Source organism: Pantherophis guttatus, chromosome 4 (assembly GCF_059756535.1).
Source record: "Pantherophis guttatus breed Tessera chromosome 4, ASM5975653v1, whole genome shotgun sequence".
In the NCBI taxonomy this organism is placed as follows: Eukaryota; Metazoa; Chordata; class Lepidosauria; order Squamata; family Colubridae; genus Pantherophis; species Pantherophis guttatus.
Genome location: NC_142066.1, coordinates 15,892,621 through 15,918,123, shown reverse-complemented (window position 1 = coordinate 15,918,123; position 25,503 = coordinate 15,892,621). Strand labels below are relative to the sequence as shown.

Genomic DNA, 25,503 nt, shown 5'->3' with positions numbered 1-25,503 from the left:
ACCAGAAAGATTAGCTAAAATGTTTAAAGATAAATAAATCAGCTAAGTGTTGGAAATGTCATCAGTTGCCGGGATCATACTATCATATATGGTGGTTGTGTAAAAAAGCAAAACAATATTGGGTGAAAATACAAATATGGTTAGAGGGAATGTTGCAGCAACATATAGAGTTAAAACTAGAGATATTCTTATTGGAAATTTTACCAGAGAATTATAGCAAAGAAGATACATATTTGATTATTCACGTAATAACAGCAGCTAGAATTGTATTTGCACAAAACTGGAAAGCAGATAAAATTCTGTTGGAAGGAGATATTATAAAGAAAATTTTAGAATGTGCAGAAATGAATAGATTAACATTGACAATAAAAGATAAAGAGGAGTCGATGTATTTCAAAACATGGGATAAATTTTATGATTGGTTAGAAAAGAAATATGAATAAGGACATAGAGATAAAATAGAGAATAGATGGGAGAAAACAATTAGAAAAATAGATACCCAGATGATGCCAAGTAAAAGGAAAAAGGGGAGGGGGGGTAAAAGGGAAAAAAGTGAGATATTATAAAAATGTACGCAAATGATGAAATAAAAATAAATAATAATTGAATAAGAAATAAGTTTTTTTCCCCCAAAACAAAGATTCAGTGTTGCAATAATTTTTTTTTTCTCCTGATGATGGCTTTCTGCAATTGTAAATGTAATCCACTATTACAATCAACAAGCTGGAAAAGTATCCATTTTGTTTGCTGTCAGCTTTAAACAATTTTTGCTTATTTAATTTTTCTTCTTCTTCTTTTTCACCTTTATATGCACCAAATTAGTTTAAAATTCAGTCCAGATTTCCTTAGTCCAAATTCAATGTTACATTCCAATTTAGTTTCAATTTAAAGTCATTAATCGGTCCTTTCTGTTACAAGTTTTTCTTCCTTCTTTATCCTTCCTCCTTTTAAAGCTCCCAAATTAAAAAAGAGTCTTTTTGGGTTCTTAATTCTTCTGATTTTTTTTAAAGTTCTCCAAAAACTTAAATGCCCCCCCAAAATTTTCAGATTGGGCTTTATCACTTTATAATTTCTGCCTTAATCTTCTTTTTCTGTCCTTTCCCATGCTTATTAGCCACTGTTATCACACTAGGACATTTACAATTGTTTTAAAAACCCCTTTTTTTTCTTTCTGCCTATGAGTTAAATATCACACATCTGGCATCAATATTCTGCTCAATTCTCCACTCCTGCACAGTGCTTGGTCCGGTTGCCCCAGCTTACTGACGGTCGTAATGGCCGCCACCCCCAGATGCAGAGTCAGAGAGAATTCCCTCTGACCTCCGAGGGACTTGCCTGTTCCTCTTGGTCTTCTGAGGTGCCTCTCTTTCTTTCCTGTCCCTACAGGGCAGATCCGGTCCAAAGACCCATCTGCAGCGGTTCGTCAGCCCGGGATTTCGCGGAGCTCATCAGACTTCACTAATCCCTGACTGTCTCACTGTGACGCTTCTGGTCGAATCCTCTTGTACCAGAAATTTCTATGGTCATTCTACTTGGCATATATTGAACCATGAACAAAACTCTCTCTTTGATGCTTTAACAAATGAAGAAGCCTACAAGTTTTTCTATGAATAGAAGCATGGATCAGTGGTGGGTTCTACTCACCTTTACTACCGGTTCGCAATGGTAGAAAAGGTAAGTAGAACCAATATTCTATAGAACTGGTCTGAACCAGGGACAACCCACCATTGGCATGGATACACAATAAAAGTAGCTCAGAAGGAGTTTCTAAAATCTCTTTTCAGAGCCTCAGTACCCTTTTTATTACTAATAGTTATATCCTGTACACTTGAAATGCACATGTATATATTGAATATATCTTTCTTTTTATCTTTATTTGATTTGTATACCGCCCTACTCCCGAAGGACTCAGGGCGGTGAACAGCCAAACAGTAAAATACATAAATACAAAATTTAAAAACAGGATAAAATTGAATTAAACAATTTGACCCAGACAAATTAAAACGCCCCAATCATTTAAAAAACAGATTAAAATTTGCATATTAAAAAGAAAAGGGGGAAAAGATTAGGTCAGGCCCGCCTGATGGAATAAAAAGGTCTTCAAAGCGTGGCGTAAGGTGCGCAGATCCAGTATCCTCCGTATCTCTGGGGGGAGCTCATTCCAGATAGTAGGTGCCCCCACAGGGAAGGCTCTCCCCCTAGGGCCCGCCAGTCAACATTGTTTGGCTGACGGCACCCAGAGGAGCCCCTCTCTATGAGACCGTACTGGCCGGTGGGAGGCTATTGGTGGTAGTAGGTGGTCCCGTAGGTAACCAGGTCCTAAGCCATGGAGCGCTCTAAATGTGGTAACCAAAACCTTGAAGCGCACCCAGAAGACCACCGGGAGCCAGTGCAGCTTGCACAGGAGAGGTGTTACATGTGAATGCTGCACTCTGCACCAGTTGGAGCCTTCGGGTGCTCCTCAAGGGGAGCCCCATGTACAGAGCATTACAATAGTCCAGGCAGGAAGTGACGAGGGCATGAGTGACCATGCGTAAGGATTCCCGATCCAGAAAGGGATGCAACTGGCGAATCAGGCGAACCTGATAAAAAATCCTCCCGGTCACGGCCGTCAAATGCTCTTCTAAAGACAGCAATGAATCCAGGAGGATGTCCAAGTTGCGAACCCTCTCCGTGGGGACCAATGATTCGCCCCCAATAGTCAGTGATGGCTCCAACTGACTATATCAGGATGTCGGAAACCACAGCCACTCGGTCATGGACGGGTTGAGCCTGAGCCTATTTCTCCCCATCCAGATCCGCACAGCCTCCAGGCACTGGGACATCACATCAAGGGCATCGTTGGGGTGATCCGGAATATATGTATAGAAATGTACATCTTCAATATGTATTGAAGATGTTAGGGAAAATATTAGCACGTTTCATGAAAAACAGTAACCACGAAGAATGTCATTTAATGGATTCGTTTTATCAGATTCTCTTTTCTATTAAAGTCAGGTCTCAACACGATGATATAGCATTTGGGGGAAAAGATACAAATCAGTAGCCCCCCACTGGAGGCCAAGATGGCAAAGATCTCCACGGCCACCATATATTTGCCTTTGGTACTCATGTAGGCAGGTATGAAGGACAACCAGACACTGCAAAAGATCAGCATGCTGAAAGTGATGGATTTGGTTTCCTGGAAAGTGTCTGGTAATTTCCTGGCTAGGAAAGCTGCAACAAAACTGACAATGGCCAAAAGACCCATGAAGCTCAATATACAATAAAGCATCACAACAGAGCCTTCATTACATTCCAGAATGATTTCAGTGCTAAGAGAGTTCATGTCAACATTTGGGAAAGGGGGAGCGGTGGAAAGCCAGACTACACAAAGAAGAGTTTGTAGAAGAGAACAGGAAAAAACAACTGAAAGGGCTAGTCGATTTCCAACCCACGTCCTCATCTTTGATCCTGGTTTAGTGGCCATAAATGCAAGAACCACTGTAATTGTTTTGGCCAACATACAAGAAACTGCCACTGAGAAGATGATGCCAAAAGCAGTTTGTCGAAGAAGACAAGTCATACTTGTGGGTCGACCAATAAATAATAGGGAAGAAAGGAAGGCGAGAAGAAGGAAGATGAGAAGGATGTAGGAGAGGCTGCGGTTGTTGGCCTTGACAATGGGAGTGTTGTGATACTTCAAGAAGATTCCTAGAATGTAAATTGTAGTAAAAGAAAACAGAAGAGCCACTGTGGCCAAACTGGTTCCCAAATTATCTTCATAGGATAGGTAACTGAATGGTTTGGGAACACATGAACCATGGTCTTTATTTGGGTAATGATCATCTGGACACTGAATGCAATCATCCATGTCTGAAAAAGCAACAGTGTATATTAAATCAAGATATTTATAATATTTCTCTATATTTTCCCCCTTTAAAAAGTTAACTTGGCCAACTGCTAGCAGTTCAATCCTAACGGTCTCAAGTTGACTCTGCCTTCCAACCTTCCAAAGCCAGTAAAATGGGGACTTAGATTTTTGGAGGCAATATTTATTTATTTATTTATTTATTTATTTATTTATTTATTTATTTATCAAATTTATCAAATTCTCCCAAAGGAACTCAGGGCGGTGTACAACCAAGATAAAAAGCAACAATATAAAAGTTAAAAACAATTTAAAATTATTAGATAGTTTGGCCAATCATCTAAAACACAATACCCCCATTAAAATAGTATACTGACTCTGTAATCTGCTTAGAGAGGGCTGTAAATCACTATATAAGTCTAAGTGCTATTCCTATTCCTATGATGCACTCTCCAGCTTGGCACAAATGGAGGAGAAGAATACTCATGTGTGAATGCTATTTTTTAATTTTAGTTTGGCATTCAATGCAATCGTTCCTCAGCATTTGGTGAACAAACTGGTCCTGTTAGTTTTTAATACTCCTTTATGTAATTGGATACTGGATATCCTTATTGATGGGCCCCAGTTTGTGTGAGTTGGAAGAAAGGTTTCCAACTCCATCTCCTTGAGTACAGGTTCTCCAAGGGGCTATGTCTTGAGTCCGCTACTGATAACCCTGACTGCTGTGCCAAATCTGCTACAAATCATATTGTGAAGTATGGAGATGACACGGCAGTGGTGGGTCTTATCTGGGATGACAATGAAGATGCTTATAGAGAAGAGGTGAAGGCTCTGGTGGACTGGTGCAATAAAAGTAACCTGGTTCTAAATGTCCATAAAATAAAGAAGAACATTGTAGGTTTTGGAAAAAGCTGGCAAGGTCATACTCCACTCAGTATCAAGGGTGCAACTATTGGAGTGGTAACAGCATTAAGTATCTGGTGGGGCAGATAACTAACAAACAGAATTGGTCTCTCCACATGTGATCCTCAGTGAACCATCTGAATTTCCTGCATCGGATGAGGAGAGCACATCTTTCTCCTTCTGTCCTGACCACGACTTAAGCGATACTAGGGATTTGAACTGCTGAACTGCCAACCTTTCGATCGACAAGCTTCGCATCTTAGCCACTGAGCCACCATGTCCCTTGATACTAAAGATAGTATGTGTCTAAATGTTGAAATATATCTAATATTCTGATAAGGCTTTTACCTGTCTGGTTGGAGATCTTCCCTTCTGAACATGGAGTACAATCATAGCAGCAAAAGTGTTCTCCTTCTTTGGTGCTCTTTCTATAACCTGAATGGCATTTCTCATTACACATTGAAATGGGCTGTGTCTGTCCATGAAAGGAAGAAGCATTGGATTAAATATGAAAAACCAAGAAAAAGCTTGTCATGCATTATAACAACTGAAAAAGATTTGTACTACTGAACGAGAGATACCAATAAGTTACTAGGAGAACAGATCAATCAATATGTGTTCTTTTTAATTAAAGGGCAACGGATTCCAAAAGCAATCAGTATTTCAGTCAGATTTGTTCAGTTATTCAGTGATGACAGGTTTATTCGGGAAATATTGTCCAACTGACAAAAAAAATCAAGAGACTATTTGGAAAAGAAATTCTAATTGGCAGATGTACCGTTTTGTTTATAAAAAATAGTTGACTTGTAACTTGAACATTTTGAGCCTTAAACCTTAGATAAGAAAAAAAAAAGAATAATATTTGGGGGGGGGAGAGAATTCTAATTGACAGATATAGAAACTACAACAATTTTTTAAAAAAATAATTATTCAGTTTTGTAAACTAAGTAATGAAGCTCTTTGAACTTTAGAAAATTGATATTCAAAGGGATTCTACCTGTCCAAACTGGGTTGGCCAGACAATGTCCTTTTCGTAAATAGTCAAAAGTTGGTCTAAGGGTGCTCCTGGATCCAGCTTTCCAATTTTGACTCTAAGAAAAGACTGATTTGAGAATGTGATCCAGTTGATGATATCAAACCCTCCTACTAATTCTCCATTTTGGTCAAAAGAAATAGTTCTTCCATTGCTGTCATTAAATGAGACATACCTAAGAAAGTGATGCATCTAAATGAGAGTAAGAAAAGAAATGTTTAATATATTCCTTTTTACTGAAATTTATTTTTAATCTATTCATATGCTACACATATTAACTCCTAAGTATGGAGAGGTAGATATTTCCAGAGTACAATGACATCAGAGTATGCCATGATTTCCCTGATTATACTGGTGAAAAAAACAGGGAAATATATTGGAAAAATAGGTCTTTCATTCTGAAAGACTAAAAGAAATTGAACCTACTTATTTCATATGGTTTAATTTTTCAAAAAGATTTTCAAAGACCAGCAAATACTCACAGAACAATGAACCTGTTAACGTCTTATTAATTAATTGCACAGCTGATTCATGTCAAAATTAGGTTGCATGTTGGACACCACATTGTCTTTTGTGTGATGCGTCAACACAAACAAACTAGCCACAGAAGGTTAGGGTTTGGGTTAAATAATAAAAAGAAACAAGAGCTTTATAAATCCATACCCCAACACAAAGGGTTTTTCAAGATAGGATAGATAATATCATACCATCATCATAAGGTTAAAGATATTTTTAGGAAAAAAAAAATCCATCAGAGATCACAAAACAAATCAGAAACTATGATAAAGTTAGAAATGTATTACCAATTTTTGTACCAGAAGAAGTATCTCTCCACCTTTAGGAATCTGACCATCTCTAGATATTTTCAGTATTCCATATTAAAGTTTTTCTACGAAAAGAAATTAGGGAAGAAGGAACTGGATGAGAAGACCTTTAAGGTCATTTCCAACTCTTGATTGCAAGGAAAGGGTGCTGCAAATGCCTTTAATAGTTCATGCAAAGGATTACCTTCCACGACTGTTGATGAAGTTTCTGTCTCCATCCATTTGCAATTCCCTTTTGGTTGTTCCTAGAAGAGTACATGGCATGCAAAGCATATGCAACAGAATATGCAGCTGTGTAGACACTGTAACTGTGAGCAGTCATCCTCATCTCAAGCACCGACATAGGGAGAGACCCTAGCTGCTCTTTGCCAGTGCAAATGTCCTCTCCCATATTGTCTCCGGTAAAACTAGGGAAGACACAATTAAATACCTGTTGCCAGGTTTCTCTTATGAAGCCATCTTCTTTCTCCAAAGCAGGGTTTCTTGCTTGAAAAAACTGGTGGAAGCCAGAAACATCCTTGAAATTAATTGCCAAGGATAAAGATCCATGAAGGAAATTTAAGTCGCAACCTCTTTGAAGGGGAACGGATATGTAATCAACATCTGATGTCATAATCAAGACTTTAGAATATACTGGCAGTTCCACAAATTCAGCTACTTTGAAGAAATGCCTTAAAGTTAATATACTTTGAAATTCACCTTCAACAATCACAGTATTAGTAGTATGGGTCAAGAGAAAATGTAATGTTTTATGAATCCCTTCTGCTATTTCATCAAAGTCATTGAGGTAGCCGTCACCCAGTTTTCTTATGAAATCAAAGCAGATGCCATTTTTCAAAAACATGGGAAGCACATTTTGTAGTAATATCTGTGTCAGCTTCCCAATATCAATATATAACACCCCAATCCATGTCCATCCAAAATGCAATAGAAGATGGAGAATCCCCCTGTGCTGTTGAATTTTATTTGGGAACATCCACTGGAAGGCAGTATCTTGGGCACTCATCTCTGGAGCAGAGCAATATCCAAGCTAATATATATATATATATTTTGAAGGAAACCAAGAAGAAAAAAAGTGACTCATTCCCAACCTCTACTAAAAATGTTTCAAGGTCAAGTTATCTTTGTACAATACAGTATAATCCAATTCACATTACTGCTCTAGCTGATGTTGTTATGTAACAAATGATCTAACAAATTTTGTAAGAAGCTCTGGCCTTCCAGTCTCTTGCGTAACAGGAGAACAATTCAAAAAAAGAGAGCTGCCCAAAGAATTAAGGATGTAGAAGCACAAAATGATATAGCTATCCTTAGTAAGGTGGGTAACTTGAAATGACTGAGCAAATTACAAACATACTTTTCAAGTAGACAGCTATTTGACGTTATAACTGCCAAAACATCTTAGGGGTATATTACGCGAGCGAGATTCGAACATCTTGACACAATGGTCAGATATGGGAGATTCCTTTCTATACCCTACAATGAGCGTCTCTGCATTTGCGGAGCGGCAGAGGTAGAAAACCTGGCTCACATCCTATTTGACTGTTACTTGTATAAGGGGGTGAGAGACAGGTACCATGGTCCATATACCAAGCGAATGACCCATTGGGATCCCCATATAAAAAAAAACCTACTTTATGTGTGGCCAGAACCTGAAGATAACATCTAACACAGCACAGTACTTAAACAAAATGTTTTAGTTGAGATCTGCATATGTGGGACAGATTGGGGTAGATTGTGTGGGTGACACCGAAATGTAATTTTATGTCATTTTACTCTATTTTATATATTTATGTATCAAATTATATTGTATCTAATCCTATAACTATTGTATTTTACCCTACTTTTATTTTAAATTGTTTGTATAATATTTTAATGATGATATGTGTTTCCACTTTGTGCTTTTATATGGCCTATAGGCTAATCAATAAAGCTAACTGAATATTATTTTATTAACCAATATTAAATATTATTTAATAAAATACTATTTATTAAATATTATTTTAAAGCAATTATTCTTTCAGCCACTTACCTGTGCAATTTTGTAATTGGTCAAGATGCTTGCCATGTACAGAAATTCATAAGAGTTTGGACCCCCAATAACAGCTATCAGATTGTTTTGGACGTCACATTTATAGTTAGGAATGAACCTGCCTGGTGTAGAGAGTAATTCCATTGTGGCTGCATAAGTATATTTTGCATTATAATATGTGTTATAGATCTTGAAGCCTATGGTGACATTGTTTAAGAACTGGGCATTTTCATTAATCTCCTTTACAGCAAACACCAAGGCTATGACATGTTGGTAGGCTTGAGTCACTGAACTAGAGTGAAATTCAAAAATTAGAAATATACACTGTCAAGTGGCTTCCGAGGAAATATGTGCTGCATTTCAATACAATATATGTCTGCTAACTTCATGCTGAACAAATGTTTAAAAGTAGGAATCTCAAACTGTACAGGTTCCTTTAGATTAACAGACAAAATATAATGCGGATATCAAACCAACCACTCTGATGTCCTTTCCTTTCCTTTCCTTTCCTTTCCTTTCCTTTCCTTTCCTTTCCTTTCCTTTCCTTTCCTTTCCTTTCCTTTCCTTTCCTTTCCTTCTTGGCTTCCTCCCACCCTTTCCTCCTCCCCTCCTCCCCTCCTTCCTCATAGCAGCAAAACATTAGCAATGACTAAATCTTAATACTTCTTCTCCCAATTTTTATCAAGGTAGGATCACCCTATGGCTTGCAAATTTCAGCTACTTACAGGAACTCGGGGATGATATCATTTAAGGGATGTCTTGTGAATTTGGTCTCTTCAGAAGCAACCACGTACTCAGAAACTGTAGCACCAATAATGAGTTCTCCTGGTTGATAATATTTATGAAGAATGATGCTTGGATCATTGCTACTGCACTTTTCAAAACAAACACTGCAGATATTCTGAAGGAGCAAATATAACATTTGTCCCCAAAATGTGACCATCACAAATGATTTGATTCTTTGTTTCTTGGAAAATTCTTTTGAAAAACAATATTTCATCTCCTCCACAGAATAGCCTCAAAGTCTGAAAGATAATTATCAGTTGCAAACTAATACAGTGGAAAATGCACATTGGTCCACTGAGTCCTAGCATTGTAACTCCAGGTTTGAAAATCAACAGGGTTATTTAAATAACCACACTTTAATTTTCATAGAATCACAAGTACCCACAGAGAATTTGGGGACCTGGGGAAGGGATGACAATTTTCTATTAAGACAATAATTAATTCAAATAATCCTGTAACATGTGGTGTTTACTACACTGCTGTTATTTTTGTCTCATACGCACTGACCAAGAAGAATGTTGTAATGTGGTCCATGAGGTCATATTCTATTGAACTCAACACAGGTCATCCTTGAGTTACGACTACAATTGAGACCAAAATTTCTGTCGTTGTGCGTTAGTTGTTAAGTGAGTTTTGCCCCCTTTTATGACCTTTCTTGCCAGAGTTGTTAAGTGAATCACTGGAGTTGATAAGTTAGCAAACCCGGTTGTTGTCTTCCCCGGTTGTTAAGTGAATCTGGCTTCCCCATTGACTTTGCTTATCAGAAGGTTGCAAAAGATGACCACATGACCTTGGGACACAGCAATGGTCATAATTATGAACCAGTTTCCAAGCAATTGATCAAGCAAGATATGATCTAAATTTTGATCATATGATCATGGAGATGCTTCAAAGATCATAAGCCTGAAAAATGGTCATAACTCACTTTTTTCAGTGCCATTATAACTTTGAACTGTTGTAATCCCTAACTAACTAACTAACTAACTAACTAACTAACTAACTAACTAACTAACTAACTAACTGATGTTAATCCCTAGTGCCATGTAACAGGGTGAGCTCCTGTTACTTGTCCCAGCTAGGGATCACCTTTGGGGGGAATGTAATACTGTTCCATGCGCCTTTGCCGTTTACTCGTGCCGGTCACATGACCACAGAAATGTTTTTGGACAGCGCTAGCTCTTTGGCTTTCAAATGGAGATGAGCTTCACCCCCTAGAGTCAGGAACGACTAGCACATATGTACAAGGAGAACCTTTAACTTTACCTTTTAAGTTAAGGACTACCTGTAGTAACTCTGTAAATGAAAATAAGCATAAGCCACATGGTAGTTTGCATAGGGCATCACAATTTTTAAATACTACACATTGATTTTTCCAGGCAAGCACAATTTATGTTTTGGGAAAAATAAATTACTACAGACTGCTCAAAGTTCTGTCTGATTGTATTGGGAAGCTATGGGCTGCAATAATGGCAACTGGATTATTTGGAGCAGCACGCTCGTAGCTAGGAAAGAATTGTTCCCATTAGAAAGAAGTTCTATTCAGCCAAGAGGTCAAATATGAGATATTTTCCACCCCTCTATTCTACTCGACAATAGATCTCGGATTTTATAGTGATCTCTGATTCTACTTCTAAAAAGTTTCATCCCTGTTTAGCTCTTCAAAATTAGTCAGTGCTGGTTAGGTACTTTATTAAAACAAGCTTCATGGTTCCATGATAAAGAAATATATCCAGGTCTTGATTTATTTATTTTTTTTTTAACACTAAAGCTATTGTGGAAAATTATCAGTGTATTATGTTCCAGTAATCATCATATCAGCTTTTATTGAGGAAACATAGAGACATTCTTTATAATTGACTATAATGATTTACTATTAGATTGGAAGGTCTAATATTTCTTACCTTAAAGAATGGCATACTTCCTACCCTTCTATAAGATGTTAAGAATTGTACCTGAAATTGTGTGCTTGGAAAAAACATCCCCCCTCAGTTTCAAGTTTTCTCTACCATTACCTTAGCCTAATTTTTATATTCATCAGTCATCTAAATTGACCCTGCCTGTTGCTTGGGAGGAGTGTTGTGTGTGGTTGAACAAGTCATACTGCCTGTTTTACTTGTAATCCTAGGCCATAAAAAAAAATACAATTTCGCTGAATGCAATTTGCAAAACCAACCTTTCTCATCCATCACCACTGTACGAGGTATCGTCAAAATGCTGATGAGACCCAGCTGTCTATCTATTTCCATCCTGGGTGAAGTGAGTGGTGCAGTACTCACCTTTGCATTGTACATGGAGACTGTGGATGGGAAACAACAGATAACTAATAACTATAACTATACATCTTTTGTGGTACACAGCAGATAAGGTCACAGGAATAACCCCCAGACTTGTGATTTCTTATGGAACTTTCCATTGCCTCTAAGGCCTGCTGAGGTTCTGTCACCTTAACATGTCCCTTTTTACCAATTTTCAAACCAATCATTCAAACTTATTTGATTCCTAATCCACAAGACAGACCCAATATATTAGCTTGGCTATTTTCTTGGACTCACAGCTCCTGGTCAAAGAGCAGCTGGGGGTGTAGCCAGGAGACCCTTTGCCTAACTAGGTGTTTTATGTGCCACTTATGACCTTTCCTGACAAGGATGATCTCAATTTGATCACTCAATCCATGGTCACCTCCCAATTCAACTATTGCAATGCACTCTATATGGGACTAGCACTGAAAAGTATCCAGAAGCTATACAAGGTGCCATACTGGGTGCCCAAAGAAGGCCATATATAAACACCCTTGCTCCACAAGCTGCACTGGGTACCTGTTTGCTTCCAGGTCCAATTTAAGGTGTTGCTAATAATCTATAAAGCCCTACATGACATGACATAGGGCCAGGCTACCTATGGAATTGCTTTGCCCCATCACATCAGTCCATGCCATAGCCCAGTCCATTATATTGTACACTGTCCAGAGCCTCTCTCTGAGGGAGATGGTTTTTAAGAAATATGAAATACAAATCAATAATAAGACAGAATTATTTAAATTAAAGGTAAAGGTTCCCCTCGCACACGTTCCTGACTCTAGGGGGTTGCGCTCATCTCCATTTCCAAATGTAAGTAAGTTCTCTCTTCGCCAACATTACCAAATACTTTACTAAATGAGGAAGCCTATTGATTTTTCTATTTTTTTAGGACCATGGATACATAATTAAAATGCCTCCCAAGGACTTTCTAAAATCTGTTATGGGATCCCCGTAGCCTCTTTGTTATTTATACTTAGTTCCTGCAGATTTGAAACACATATGAACATTGAATATATGCAGAGAAAGGTGTATCTTTAATATCTATTTAACATGTTAAGAAAAATATTAGCATGTCTCATGAAAGAAAGTATGCCATTGAACAGATTTTGAATATCTTTAGAAACCATCTTTGTATTTATTTTTTGCTTCTTTTTACATTCTTTTACCAAAAATTTTTATGGTCAATCTAGTTGGGATATATTGAACCATGAATAAAACTCTCTCTTTCCTGCTTTAAAGCCTACTGAATTTTCTATTGTATACAAGCATGGATACACAATCAAAGTACCTCACAGGGAGTTTCTAAAATCTCTTTTGAGAGCCCAGTACCCTCTTTATTACTAATAGTTATCTCCTGTACACTTGAAATGCACATGTCTACATTGAATATATGTATAGAAAAGTACATCTTCAATATGTATTGAAGATGTTAGGGAAAATATTAGCATGTTTCATGAAAAACAACCACGAAGAATGTCACTTAACGGATTCTTTTTATCAGATTCTCTTTTCTATTAAAGTCAGGTCTCAACACGATGATATAGCATTTTGGGGAAAAGATACAAATCAGTAGCCCCCCACTGGAGGCCAAGATGGCAAAGATCTCCACGGCCACCATATATTTGCCTTTGGTACTCATGTAGGCAGGTATGAAGGACAACCAGACACTGCAAAAGATCAGCATGCTGAAAGTGATGGATTTGGTTTCTTGGAAAGTGTCTGGTAATTTCCTGGCTAGGAAAGCTGCAACAAAACTGACAACAGCCAAAAGACCCATGAAGCTCAATATACAATAAAGCATCACAACAGAGCCTTCATTACATTCCAGAATGATTTCAGTGCTAAGAGAGTTCATGTCAACATTTGGGAAAGGGGGAGAGGTGGAAAGCCAGACTACAGAAAGAAGTGTTTGTACAAGACAACAGGAAAAAACAACTGAAAGGGCTAGTCGATTTCCAATCCACATCCTCATCTTTGATCCTGGCTTGGTGGCCATAAATGCAAGAATCACTGTGATTGTTTTGGCCAACATACAAGAAACCGCCACTGAGAAGATGATGCCAAAAGCAGTTTGTCGAATGAGACAAGTCATACTTGTGGGTCGACCAATAAATAGCAGGGAAGAAAGGAAGGCAAGGAGAAGGGAGATGAGGAGGATGTAGGAGAGGCTGCGGTTGTTGGCCTTGACAATGGGAGTGTTGTGATACTTCAAAAAGATTCCTAGAATGTAAATTGTAGTAAAAGAAAACAGAAGAGCCACTGCGGCCAAGCTGGTCCCCAAATTATCTTCATAAGATAGGTAACTGATAGGTTTGGGAATGCATGAATCATGGTCTTTATTTGGGTAATGATCATCTGGGCACTGAAAGCAATCATCCATGTCTGAAAAAGCAAAAATGTATGTTTAATCTAGATACTACTGATATTTCTGCATATTTCCCCCTTTAAGAATAAAAAAAAAATCTGTTAACTGTATTACCATTAGTCCCCCCCCCTCTATTTTAATAGAATAAAACATATAATTCTCAGATATATTTGTAAAATAAACACATGCAGGAAAAATGCATCAAACTTTTTTCCAATGAGAAAAGTGCATTGAATTACATTCAGGTGATGTTCACTCTTTTTAATCATCAAGCAATTGGTGAAATGCAATCATTAACTTACTATCTGCAATGAAAACTCAATCTGATAAGGATTATAGGGCATAAGGTAAAACAAGCCCAAATTTATATATCAATGTCTCCATCTCTTTTTTTTTAAATAAAGTTTATTTTCATTTTAAAAAATACAATACTTTACATATATACATATAAGGTTATTGCAACTAACGTACACAAATCTGCGCCTATACCACTAATACAATCCATTTCATTTCCCTCTCTTTTCTTTCACCCAATTATACCATAAATTCCAACATTTGTAATAATCAGAATCTTTTTGGTTCCTAAGTAGTTTCCTTTACCGGTCTGCCTCTGCGCATTCTGTAATTTTCCAAATCAATTTATTTTCTGTGGGTATTAATTCCTGGGAGTTTCCCGGGAGTTTCTCCGGCAAGCTGGAAATGTGGGAATGGTTGTGGGATGTACTACCACCAATGGTGGACGTGCCCCAAAGCAGGCAAATATTGGTCCAAGGTTCGGAACTGGATGGTGGAAATTACAGGATATAATATAGAGCCGAAACCAGAGATTTTTTTATTAGGAATGAAACCAGACAAAATAACTAAAGAAAAATGGTTTTTGATCCTCCACATCACTACTGCAGCTAGGATACTATACGCGCAAGAATGGAAAAATGAAACGAATGTCTCCATCTCTTCTATTTGCATTATATTGGTAGTGAAAATCCAATTCTTTATGGGAGATCAGTAGAGGCTGTTGATAAGATAAAATGTGGTGTTTCCTTCCTGAACAACTGGATTTTCCTATAATTAAAGTATTTCCCTGGTTCTGGATGATGAGGATGAGGAGGATGATAAGTGGGCAATCTACATTTAGATTCACAGTCTAAGACTGATGGAAACATAATAACTTGTCTTAAAGAAGGACCCACAAATTATTAAGATAGGATCCAAATATAGGAAGTTCCAAGCAGTGGTGAAATCCACTTACCTTCGCTACCGGTTTGGGAATGGGAGTAAAAAACAGGACATTATTATTATTATTATTATTATTATTATTATTATTATTATTATTATTATTATTATTTATTCAATTTATATACCGCCCTTCTCCTATTGGACTCAGGGCAGTGCACAGCCAAGGATAAAAAGCATACCAATACAAAATTTAAAATCAATTAAAAGAATTATACAGCTTTGGCCCACAATTTAAAACAATCCAATTAAAACCCAATTTACACTTAAAAAGCTAAAAAGCTAAAAAGAGTTTAAAAAGAGCTAAAGGGGGGGGGGGTTTCACGCCAGCCCTGCTTGATGGAAAAGAAAAGTTTTTAGGGCACAGCGAAAGGCCCGGAGATCTGGTATCCTTCATATCTCCGGGGGCAAATCGTTCCAGAGGGCAGGTGGAGAAGGCCCTCTCCCTGGGGGTCGCCAGCCAACATTGCCTGGCTGATGGCATCCTGAGGAGTCCCTCTCTGTGAGAGCATACTGGTCGGTGGGAGGCTATCGGCGGCAGAAGGCGGTCTCACAAATACCCAGGTCCGATGCCATGGAGCGCTTTAAAGGTGGTGACCAACACCTTGAAGCAAACCTGGAAGACCACTGTAAGCCAGGAGAGGCATCACATGGGAGCGCCCTCTTGCTCCCATAATCCCCCACGCGGCTGCATTCTGCACCAGTTGGAGCCTCCGGATGCTCCTCAAGGGGAGCCCCATGTAGAGAGCATTGCAGTAGTCCAGGCAGGAAGTGATGAGTGCCTGAGTGACTGTGCGTAAGGAGTCCTGATCCAGAAAGGGCCGCAACTGGCGAATCAGGCAGACCTGATGAAAAGCCCCCCTGGCCACGGCCATCATATGCTCTTCCAAAGACAGCCGTGTATCCAGGAGGATGCCCAAGTTGCGAGCCCTCTCCATGGGGGCCAATGATTCACCCCCAATAGCCAGCGTTGGCACCAGCTGGCTATATCGGGACACCGGAAGCCACAGCCACTTGGTCTTGGAAGGGTTGAGTCGAAGCCTGTTATTCCCCATCCAGATCTCCATGGCCTCCAGGCACCGGGACATTACTTCAAGGGCATCGTTGGGATGGCCTGGGGTGAAGATGTACAGCTGCGTATCATCAGCGTACTGATGGAACTCCACCTCAAAGCCATGGATGATCTCACCCAGCGGTTTCACATAAATGTTGAACAGAAGGGGCGAGAGGACTGACCCTTGCAGCACCCCACAACGAGGCGCCTCGGGGTCGACCTCTGCCCCCTTGTCAACACCGACTGTGACCGGTCGGAGAGATAGGAGGAGAACCACCGCAAAATGGTGCCCTCCACTCCCAACCCCTCCAACCGGTGCAGCAAGATACCATGGTCGATGGTATCAAAAGCTGCTGAGAGATCTAACAGGACTAGGATAGAGGAGCAACCCCTATCCCGAGCCCTCCAGAGATCATCCACCAATGCGACCAATGCCGTTTCTGTGCTGTACCCAGGCCGGAAGCCGGACTGGAGCGGATCCAGATAGACAGCTGTCCCGGCGGTTGGGCAGAGCCTCCCGCCACCAGCACTACTGGTTCTTCAAGCCGGATAGAACAAGGGGGATTTCACCGCTGGTTCCAAGTAGGGAAGAGGAGATTGATTTTGGGGTTTTTTTTTCTTTCTAAAATTAGGATGTCCAAATCTGATAAATTCAATATTTCAGAGATTCAGGGATAAAGGTAAAGGTTCCCCTTGTATATATGTGCTAGTCGTTCCCGACTATAGGGGGTGGTGCTCATCTCCGTTTCAAAGCTGAAGAGCCAGTGCTGTCCAAAGGCATCTTCATGGTAATGTGGCCAGCATGACTAAATGCCAGAGGCACATGGAATGCTATTACCTTTCCACCAAAGGTGGTCCCTATTTTTCTAGTTGCATTTTTTACGTGCTTTCAAACTGCTAGGTTGGCAGAAGTGGGACAAGTAACAGGAGCTCACCCCGTTACGTACCTCTAGGGATTCGAAGCGCTGAACTGCCAATCTTTTGATCGACAAGCTCAGCATCTTAGCACGGAGACACTGCATCCCTTTGATTCAGGGATAGAAATCATGATTTCATAGATGGAAACCTTCATTTCCAGTGCTGATGCTAATTTCTGGGACAGTTTTAAATACAAGTGAACATTTATTTACAACCTGATATCAACAGGAAATATGTGTCTGGTGTTGACTTATTTTGTAATTATCAGGCATATAAGGTCATAGATCTTTAACAATTCTCCTTGAGTTTGCATTTTGGATGATTATAAATATCCCAGTGTCTTTAGAAGCTATCCAAATTCTGATAGTTGTAAAACGGGATATATGTTTCTATAGTCTGAATTTTTAAGTATATGGAAAGGGGACTTTATTTATGATACTAAAGATAGAATGTGGTGTCCAAGTGTTGAAATATATCTCATATTCTGATGAGGCTTTTACCTGTCTGGTTGGAAATCTTCCCTTCTGAACACGGAGTACAATCATAGCAGCAAAAGGGTTCTCCATCTTTGGTGCTTTTTCTATAACCTGAATGGCATTTCTCATTACACAATGAAATGGGCTGTGTCTGTCCGTGAAAGGAAGCAGCATTGGATTAAATGTGAAAAACGAAGAAAAAGCTCAGTTGTGCATTATCACAATTGAAAAAGATTTATACTTCTGAATGAGAGGCAGCAATAAGTTACTAGGAGAACAGATCAATGGATTTGAGTCCTGCATTTTAACAACTGAAAATATGTCTATTTTTGGTCTAAAAATGGAGACTAGAATAAGGCAGATTTAATACCTCTCACTGGCATCTGTGCGTGCAATTTACATTCTTGCAATTGAAAGATATTGAAAGAAGCCCCACCTTCGCTCCTATCTCACCAAGTGTGAGGACTATAGAAAAATACAAGGTGAACTTCAGGAGAAGAACACTTCCATTTATCTTCTACAAACCTCAGTTATATTGAAACAATTTACAGATAATCTTGGATGAATCATCCGTAACATGTACTGCTATTGGAAAGGAATACAGCTGAAATTCTTTTAGTACATTTGCTATATTATTGAATGAGATACAACTATAAGTAAAGAGTGGAGAAAAAATAGAAATGTTCCAGTGAAGAAATGTCCCAGTGAATTTCTCAGATATGTCTCATTTAATGACAGCAGTGGAAGAACTATTTCTTTTGTCCAAAATGGAGAGTTAGTAAGAGGGTTTGATATCATCAACTGGATCACATTCTCAAATCAGTCTTTTCTTAGGGTCAAAATTGGAAAGCTGGACCCACAAGCTGCCTTAGACCAACTGTTGACCATTTCCAAAACGAACATTTATGGCCAACCCAATTTGGACAGGTAGAATCCATTTCTGTTCTTTATAAATAAAGGTCAACAGCTCTGAAATACAATCACTGTTGCTGTCAGAATTCTGCTATCAGAATAAAGTTATTGGAGAAAAACATAACCCTATTTTTTTCCATAATTGCTAATTTGTATTACTGAATGAGAGACAGCAATAAGTTATGTAAAGAAAGAATCAGTCAATTTGTGTTCTTCATTGATATGGAAATACTGGTCAATAGCCTCAAAAAGCAATCAGTGTTGCAGTAAGAATTTTTCAGCTATTCAGTAATGACAGGTTCATTCATGAAATATTGTACAATTGAAATTAACAAAAGAACACCAGGAGAATATTTGGAAAATAAAGTCTAATTGACAGATATAGAAACTATAGAAACTTCTAACCTAAACATTGAAGCTGCTTAAAACTTAGATAAGAAAAAAAAAGAATAATATTTGTGGAAAAGAATTCTAATAGAAAGATATAGAAAATATGACAGTTTTGTTTGTTAATAATTATTCAGTTTTGTAAGCTGAGTATTAAAGCGCTTTGAACTTTAGAAAAGTGATATTCAAATGGTTTCTACCTGTCCAAATTGGGTTGGCCAGACAATGTCCTTTTCGGAAATAGTCAACAGTTGGTCTAAGGGTGCTTGTGGATCCAGCTTTCCAATTTTGATTTTAAGAAAAGACTGATTTGAGAATGTGATCCAGTTGATAATATCAAACTCTGCTACTAATTCTCCATTTTGGTCAAAAGAAATAGTTCTTCCACTGCTGTCATTAAATGAGACATACCTAAGAAAGTGATGCATCTAAATGAGAGTAAGAAAAGAACCATTTAATATATTCCTTTTTATTGCAATTTGTTTTTAATACTATTCATATGCTATACATATTGACTCCTAAGGATGGGGAGGCAGAGTTTTTAACTTTATTGATGCAATAGCATCAGACTATGCCATGATTTCCCTGATGATACAAGTGAAAAGAGGGAGCATATAGGTTGAAAAAATTGCTCTTTCATTCTAAAAACTAAAACAAATTGAACATGTTTATTTCACATGATTTAATCTTTAAAATGAATTTTAGAAGGTCAGCAAACACTTACAGAACAGTTAGCCTAATGGCTAACTAGTTACTAATTAATTCCGTAGCCATTTCATGACAAAATTCGGTTGGATGTTTGATACCACATTGCTTTTTGTGTATGCAATGAAACAAACACACAAACAAGCTACATAGGGGCATTTGAAAATCAAAGCAGCATAAATTATTTTTTTTAAAAAAGCAAGAGCCTTATAAATTCTTACCCCAAACACAAAGGAGTTTCCAGATAGTATAGATCAAGGGTAGGCAACCTGTGGCTCTGGAGCTGCCTGTGGCTCATTCATCCCTCTGCTGTGGCTCCCTGTCATCAGTCAGCTCCACAATTGATAGGGCTTTCAGTTAGGATAGGTAGAGGAAAAAGGACACTGCACTAGGAGGAGACACTATGGTGGGGGGAACCGGAATTCTGGTTGGCTCCAGAATTGAACGGGGGCTTCCGGTTAGGGCTTCTGGTTAGGACTTCCAGTTAGGGCTCTTTGAGTGTTCAAGGTTGCTGATCTCTAGTATAGATAATATGATCCCATCATGATAAAGTGAAATATATTTTTTGAAAAAAAACCCACCAGAGGTCACAAAACAAACAACGAGAAACTATGATAAAGTTAGAAATATATTGCCATCAGAAATATCTCTCCACTTTTAGAAGCTGGAATCTAACCATTTGTAGATAGTTTCAGTATTCCACATTACAGTTATTCTATGAAAAGAAATTAGGAAGAAGCAGGAATTGGATAAGAAGGACCTTTAAGGTCATTTCCAACTCTGTGGTTCTGTGATTGCAAGGAAAGGATGCTGCAAATGCCTTTAGTAGTTCATGCAAAGGATTACCTTCCATGACTGTTGATGAACTTTCTGTCTCCATCCATTTGCAATTCCGTTTTGGTTGTCCATAGAAGAGTACATGGCATGCAAAGCATATGCAACGGAATATGCAGCCATGTAGACACTGTAACTCTGAGCAGTCATCCTCATCTCAAGCACCGACATAGGGAGAGTCCCTAGCTGCTCTTTGCCAGTGCAAATGTCCTCACTCATATTGTCTCCGGTAAAACTAGGGAAGACACAATTAAATACCTGTTGCCAGGTTTCTCTTAGGAAGCCATCTTTTTTCTCCAAAGCAGGGTTCCTTGCTTGAAGAAACTGATGGAAGCCAGAAACATCCTTGAAATTAATTGCCAAGGATAAAGATCCATGAAGGAAATTTAAGTCCCAACCTCTTTGAAGGGGAACAGATACGTAATCAACATCTGATGTCATAATCCAGACTTTAGAATATACTGGCATTTCCACAAATTCAGCTACTCTGAGGAAATTCCTTAAAGTTAATATACTTTGAAATTCACCATGAACAATCACCACATTAGAACTACGGGTCAAGAGAAAATGTAATGTTGCCCGAATCCCTTTTGCTAGTTTATCAATGTCAGTGAGAGGGCCATCAGACAGTTTTCTTATGAAATCAAAGCAGACACCACTTTTGGAAAACACGGGAAACACATTTTGCAGTACTATCTGTGTCAGACTGCCAATATCAATGTATAACACCCCAATCCATGTCCACCCAAAATGCAATAGAAGATGGAGAATCCCTCTGTGCTGTTGAATTTTATTTGGGAACATCCAGTGGAAGGCAGTATCTTGGGTATTCATCTCTGGAGCAGAGGTATATCCAAGCTAAAAGATTTGAAGGAAACCCAGGAGGAATAATATTCCCACTCTCCCATAAAATCATTTCCAGGTCAAGTTAACTTTGTACAATTCAGTATGGTTTACAGAGGTTAGAATGTAATATTGCAGGCTAACTCTGCTTACAGCATGGAGTTCGATCCTGACCAGCTCAAGTTTGACTGAGCCTTCCATCCTTCTGAGGTCAGTAAATTGAGAAATTGAGCAATATGCTGACATTGTAAACCACTTAAGGAGGTCTGTAAAGCACTATGAAGTGAAATATAAATCTAAGTTTTATTGCTAGTACCGATATCCAATTCACTGTACTATTCTGGCTGATGTTCTCTGGTTAAAAATATCATTATTAAACATTAAGGGTGAAAGATACTAAATGTTATTAATAAAATAAGATTTGATAAATAATAAATTAACAAATCATATAATATTTATTACATTTTATTTTAAAACACTTTATTTATTTTTAAACACTTACTTGTGCAATTTTGTAGCTGGTTAAGATGTTTGCCACATACAATATTTCATCATAGTTTGGTCCCCCAATAACAGCCATCAAATTGTTCTGGAGGTCACATTTATAGTTAGGAATGAACCTGCTTTGAGTAGAGAGCAGTTCCATGGTGGCTGCATAAGTATATTTTGCATTATAATAAGTGTTATAGATCTTGAAGCCTAGAGTGACATTGGTTAAGATCTGGGCATTTTCATTAATCTCCTTTACAGCGAACACCAAGGCTATGACATGTTGGTAAGCCTGAGTCACTGAACTAAAGTGAAATTCAAAAATCAGAAAAAGATACTGTCATGTTGCTTCAGAAGAAATAGGTGCTGCATTTCAATATAATATATGTCTGCTAACTTCATACTGAATTAAGAAGGACATCAAGGGAGAATGATTTTTTTGCCTTTACCCAATACAATATATACTGTACAGTGTCGTGTGGATGTTAGCAGCTAATACATTTACCCACACTTCTATCTGTCACTCTATCTGTTTCTCATAGACACACAAACAAAACAGAAAGGAACAGAGACAGAAAAAGCACTGTTCCTATTTATCTTTCATTGTAAATTGTTAAAAAGTAGAAAGCAGTTTTAATTCTCACGGTTACCAACATTGTTTAGACACCTTTCGAATACAGAAAATATATAATGTGGATAGGAAACAAACCACAGTAGTCACAAAAGTGCTTTTTTTTTTTTCAAGAGGTAATCAGACTTTCTGGTTTTTCCTTGAAGACGTTTTGCTTCTCATCCAAGAATCTTCTTCAGTTTCTTCTTCATGAGCTGAAGAAGTTTCTTGGATGAGAAGCGAAATGTCGTCAAAGAAAAACCAGAAAATCCAGTTGCCTCTTGAAAAAGAAACACCTTTGGGAGATCCATGACCTGGATCACTGAGAATCTCCATAAACCACTGTGGTCCTTCCTTCCTTCCTTCCTTCCTTCCTTCCTTCCTTCCTTCCTTCCTTCCTTCCATTCATCCATCTCTCTTTTTTTTTTGCAATATAGATATTGATGATATAGATACAACTATATAGATTCCGCAGAAAGTAGATGTTCCCATACTCCATTACCAATTTCTAAAACTAGGCTTCCTAATTTTTATCAGAATTAGGATCATCCTATGGCTTGCAATTTCAGTGCCTTACATGAAATCAGAGATCAAATCGTGAAAGGGATGTCTTGTGAATCCGGCCTCTTCAAAAACAACCATGAACTGAGAAACTATGGCACCAATAATGAGTTCTCCTGGTTGGTAATATTTGTGAAAAATAATGCTTGCATCATTCTTACTGCATTTTGCAAAACAAACGTTGCAGACATTCTTAGGAGGCAAATGTAATATGAGTATCCAAAATATTACAATCACAATTGATTTGTTTCCTCTCCAAAAACAATTTTCCATCTCTTCCACAGATGACAGAATAGCTTGGAATTTTGGAAGTATTGGTTGCAAACTAAGGCAGTAGAGAATACACATTTGTCCCCTGAATTGATAGAACACAACATCCTTGTATCCATCACAGGGGATATTGAAATCAACGTATTTTTATTTTCGTAGAATCTTATATACCCACAGAGCCATCAGGGAGATGGGAAAGGGACTTGACAAATCTCTATTAAGATAATAATGAAGTCCAATAATGCTGTACTCTGTGATTGGGTTTACTATAAAGCTGCTATCTTTGTCCTATCCCCATTCAGCGTAAAGAATGTTGTGCATGAAGTCAAATTCCATTAAACTCAATGGTAACTCAGTAAACAAACACCAGCCTAAGCTATATGCTGGTTCACAAAGGATGTTTTGGTTAAAAGAGCATCACAATTTTCAAAAATATAAATTGATCTCAATTTGCCAGGTCAAGCACACTTTATGTTTTGTTAAAAAAAAAAAAGTACTACAGATTACTCCAAGTGGTCTCTTCCCTTGCATATTTCCTCTATAACTGATGGCTAACCGTTTCTGGATTGAGTGGCCAAAGCGCATGTGTGCGCATGCAAATGTGCGCATGCATGCCTGAATCCCCAAAATGCAATGTGCACGCAGCCTCTGAGCATGTAACCCAGCCTCCATGCATGCACACACAGCCCCAGCGTGTGCCCCTGTTCATGCATGTGCAGCCTCCCTGCACATTCCCCACCTCTGTGCATGTGCGCATGTGCAGCCCCACTCACATGCACGCACATCCCCTGCATGCGCCCCTCCCCCCATACATGCACGGCAGAGACCCAAAGACCAGCTGGCTAGTGAGAGGCGCGTGTGCATGTGCAGTGGAGCTGAATTGGGGCCACAGCTTGCATGCCCACAGAGAGGGCACTGCGCGCCACCTCTGGCACAAGTGCTAAAGGTTCTCCATCACAGCTCTATAACTTTCTCTTTTTTTTTTTTTTTGAGGAGAACCAGTTTATTTTTTTTTAATTAAATAAATTTTTATTTGTTTAAAAGTACAAACAAAACAGAACTAGTGACAACAAAACACACAGAACAAAACATGTAAACAAAGATTTCAAATATACATTTTGTCAAATATATATTGTCAAATAAACAACAGTAATGTATGTTCTTATTTGTGTTTTGACTCTTCCTTGTTTGATCTTACTCATATATCTATCTTTATGATTCATTGTTAATTTATGTTAGAGATTTATGTTCCTGTTTCTGTAACTCCAATTACTCCCTATTCTTTTTTCCTTTTTCTATTTTTCAACCAAGTATACCACTTTTCCCATACTAGATAATAATCATGTTAAAAGCTCTATAACTTTCTATTTCCTATTGTTTTAATCTAGAAAAGATTCAAATAATTTTATTCTTTCATTAATTAACTACAATACAAAAAATATTTATTTAATTCGAGTCTCAATAGTTTTCAGGCCGCCACTCCTATAGAAAAAATTAAGAATCATCATGATAGATTAGGCCACAGTTCTTAGCTCTTCTCAGTGTAAACTTTCACATGCTTCAACCTGCTTACATGCAGCAGTGGCTGTATATGCCCTTATTTTCCATGAGTGATTCTGGAGCACCATTTTTATATACTTTCATAGATAGATAGACAACAAACTCCTTTTGCTCTTGCATCAGAGGTGGTATTCAGCAGGTTCTGACCAGTTCTGGAAAACCAGTAGTGGAAATTTTGAGTAGTTCAGAGAACTAGTAAATGCCACCTCTGACTGACTGAATAGACCCCCATCTATTCTCTGCCTCCCGAATCCCAGCTGATCGGGAGGAAATGGGGATTTTGCAGTAACCTTCCCCTGGAGTGGGGAGGGAATGGATATTTTACACTATCCTTTCCCTGCCACACCCACCAAGCCACACCCACCAAGCCACGCCCACAGAACCGGTAATAAAAAAATTGAATCCCACCACTGTCTTGCATTGATTTAAAGATTACACCTACATATCCATCCTCCTCCTCCTCCTCCTCCATCTCATCCTGTAAAACTCTACTTCTTATCTAAGACAAACCCTAACTAGCTTCTGTGAGCTTAATAGCTTGTGGTGCTTATTTAAAGAAGT

General features: G+C 38.3%; 2 protein-coding genes across 2 annotated transcripts; both read right to left on the bottom strand.

Annotated features, from left to right (window-relative positions):
- Positions 1-2,953: 2,953 nt before the first annotated feature.
- On the bottom strand, positions 2,954-13,100 carry LOC132712065 (vomeronasal type-2 receptor 26-like). The gene is made up of 7 exons (XM_087893366.1): positions 13,014-13,100; positions 9,368-9,543; positions 8,643-8,934; positions 6,795-7,127; positions 5,751-5,978; positions 5,102-5,228; positions 2,954-3,855 (listed from the first exon to the last, which is right to left on the bottom strand). The coding sequence occupies exons 1-7, from the start codon at positions 13,098-13,100 to the stop codon at positions 2,954-2,956; spliced, it is 2,145 nt and encodes a 714-aa protein (XP_087749492.1).
- Positions 13,101-13,205: 105 nt separating this feature from the next.
- On the bottom strand, positions 13,206-22,098 carry LOC132712066 (vomeronasal type-2 receptor 26-like). The gene is made up of 5 exons (XM_087893365.1): positions 21,955-22,098; positions 20,622-21,467; positions 19,271-19,498; positions 17,796-17,922; positions 13,206-14,107 (listed from the first exon to the last, which is right to left on the bottom strand). Exons 1-5 carry the CDS (start codon positions 22,096-22,098, stop codon positions 13,206-13,208), a joined length of 2,247 nt encoding a protein of 748 aa, XP_087749491.1.
- Between the last annotated feature and the right edge of the window lie 3,405 nt (positions 22,099-25,503).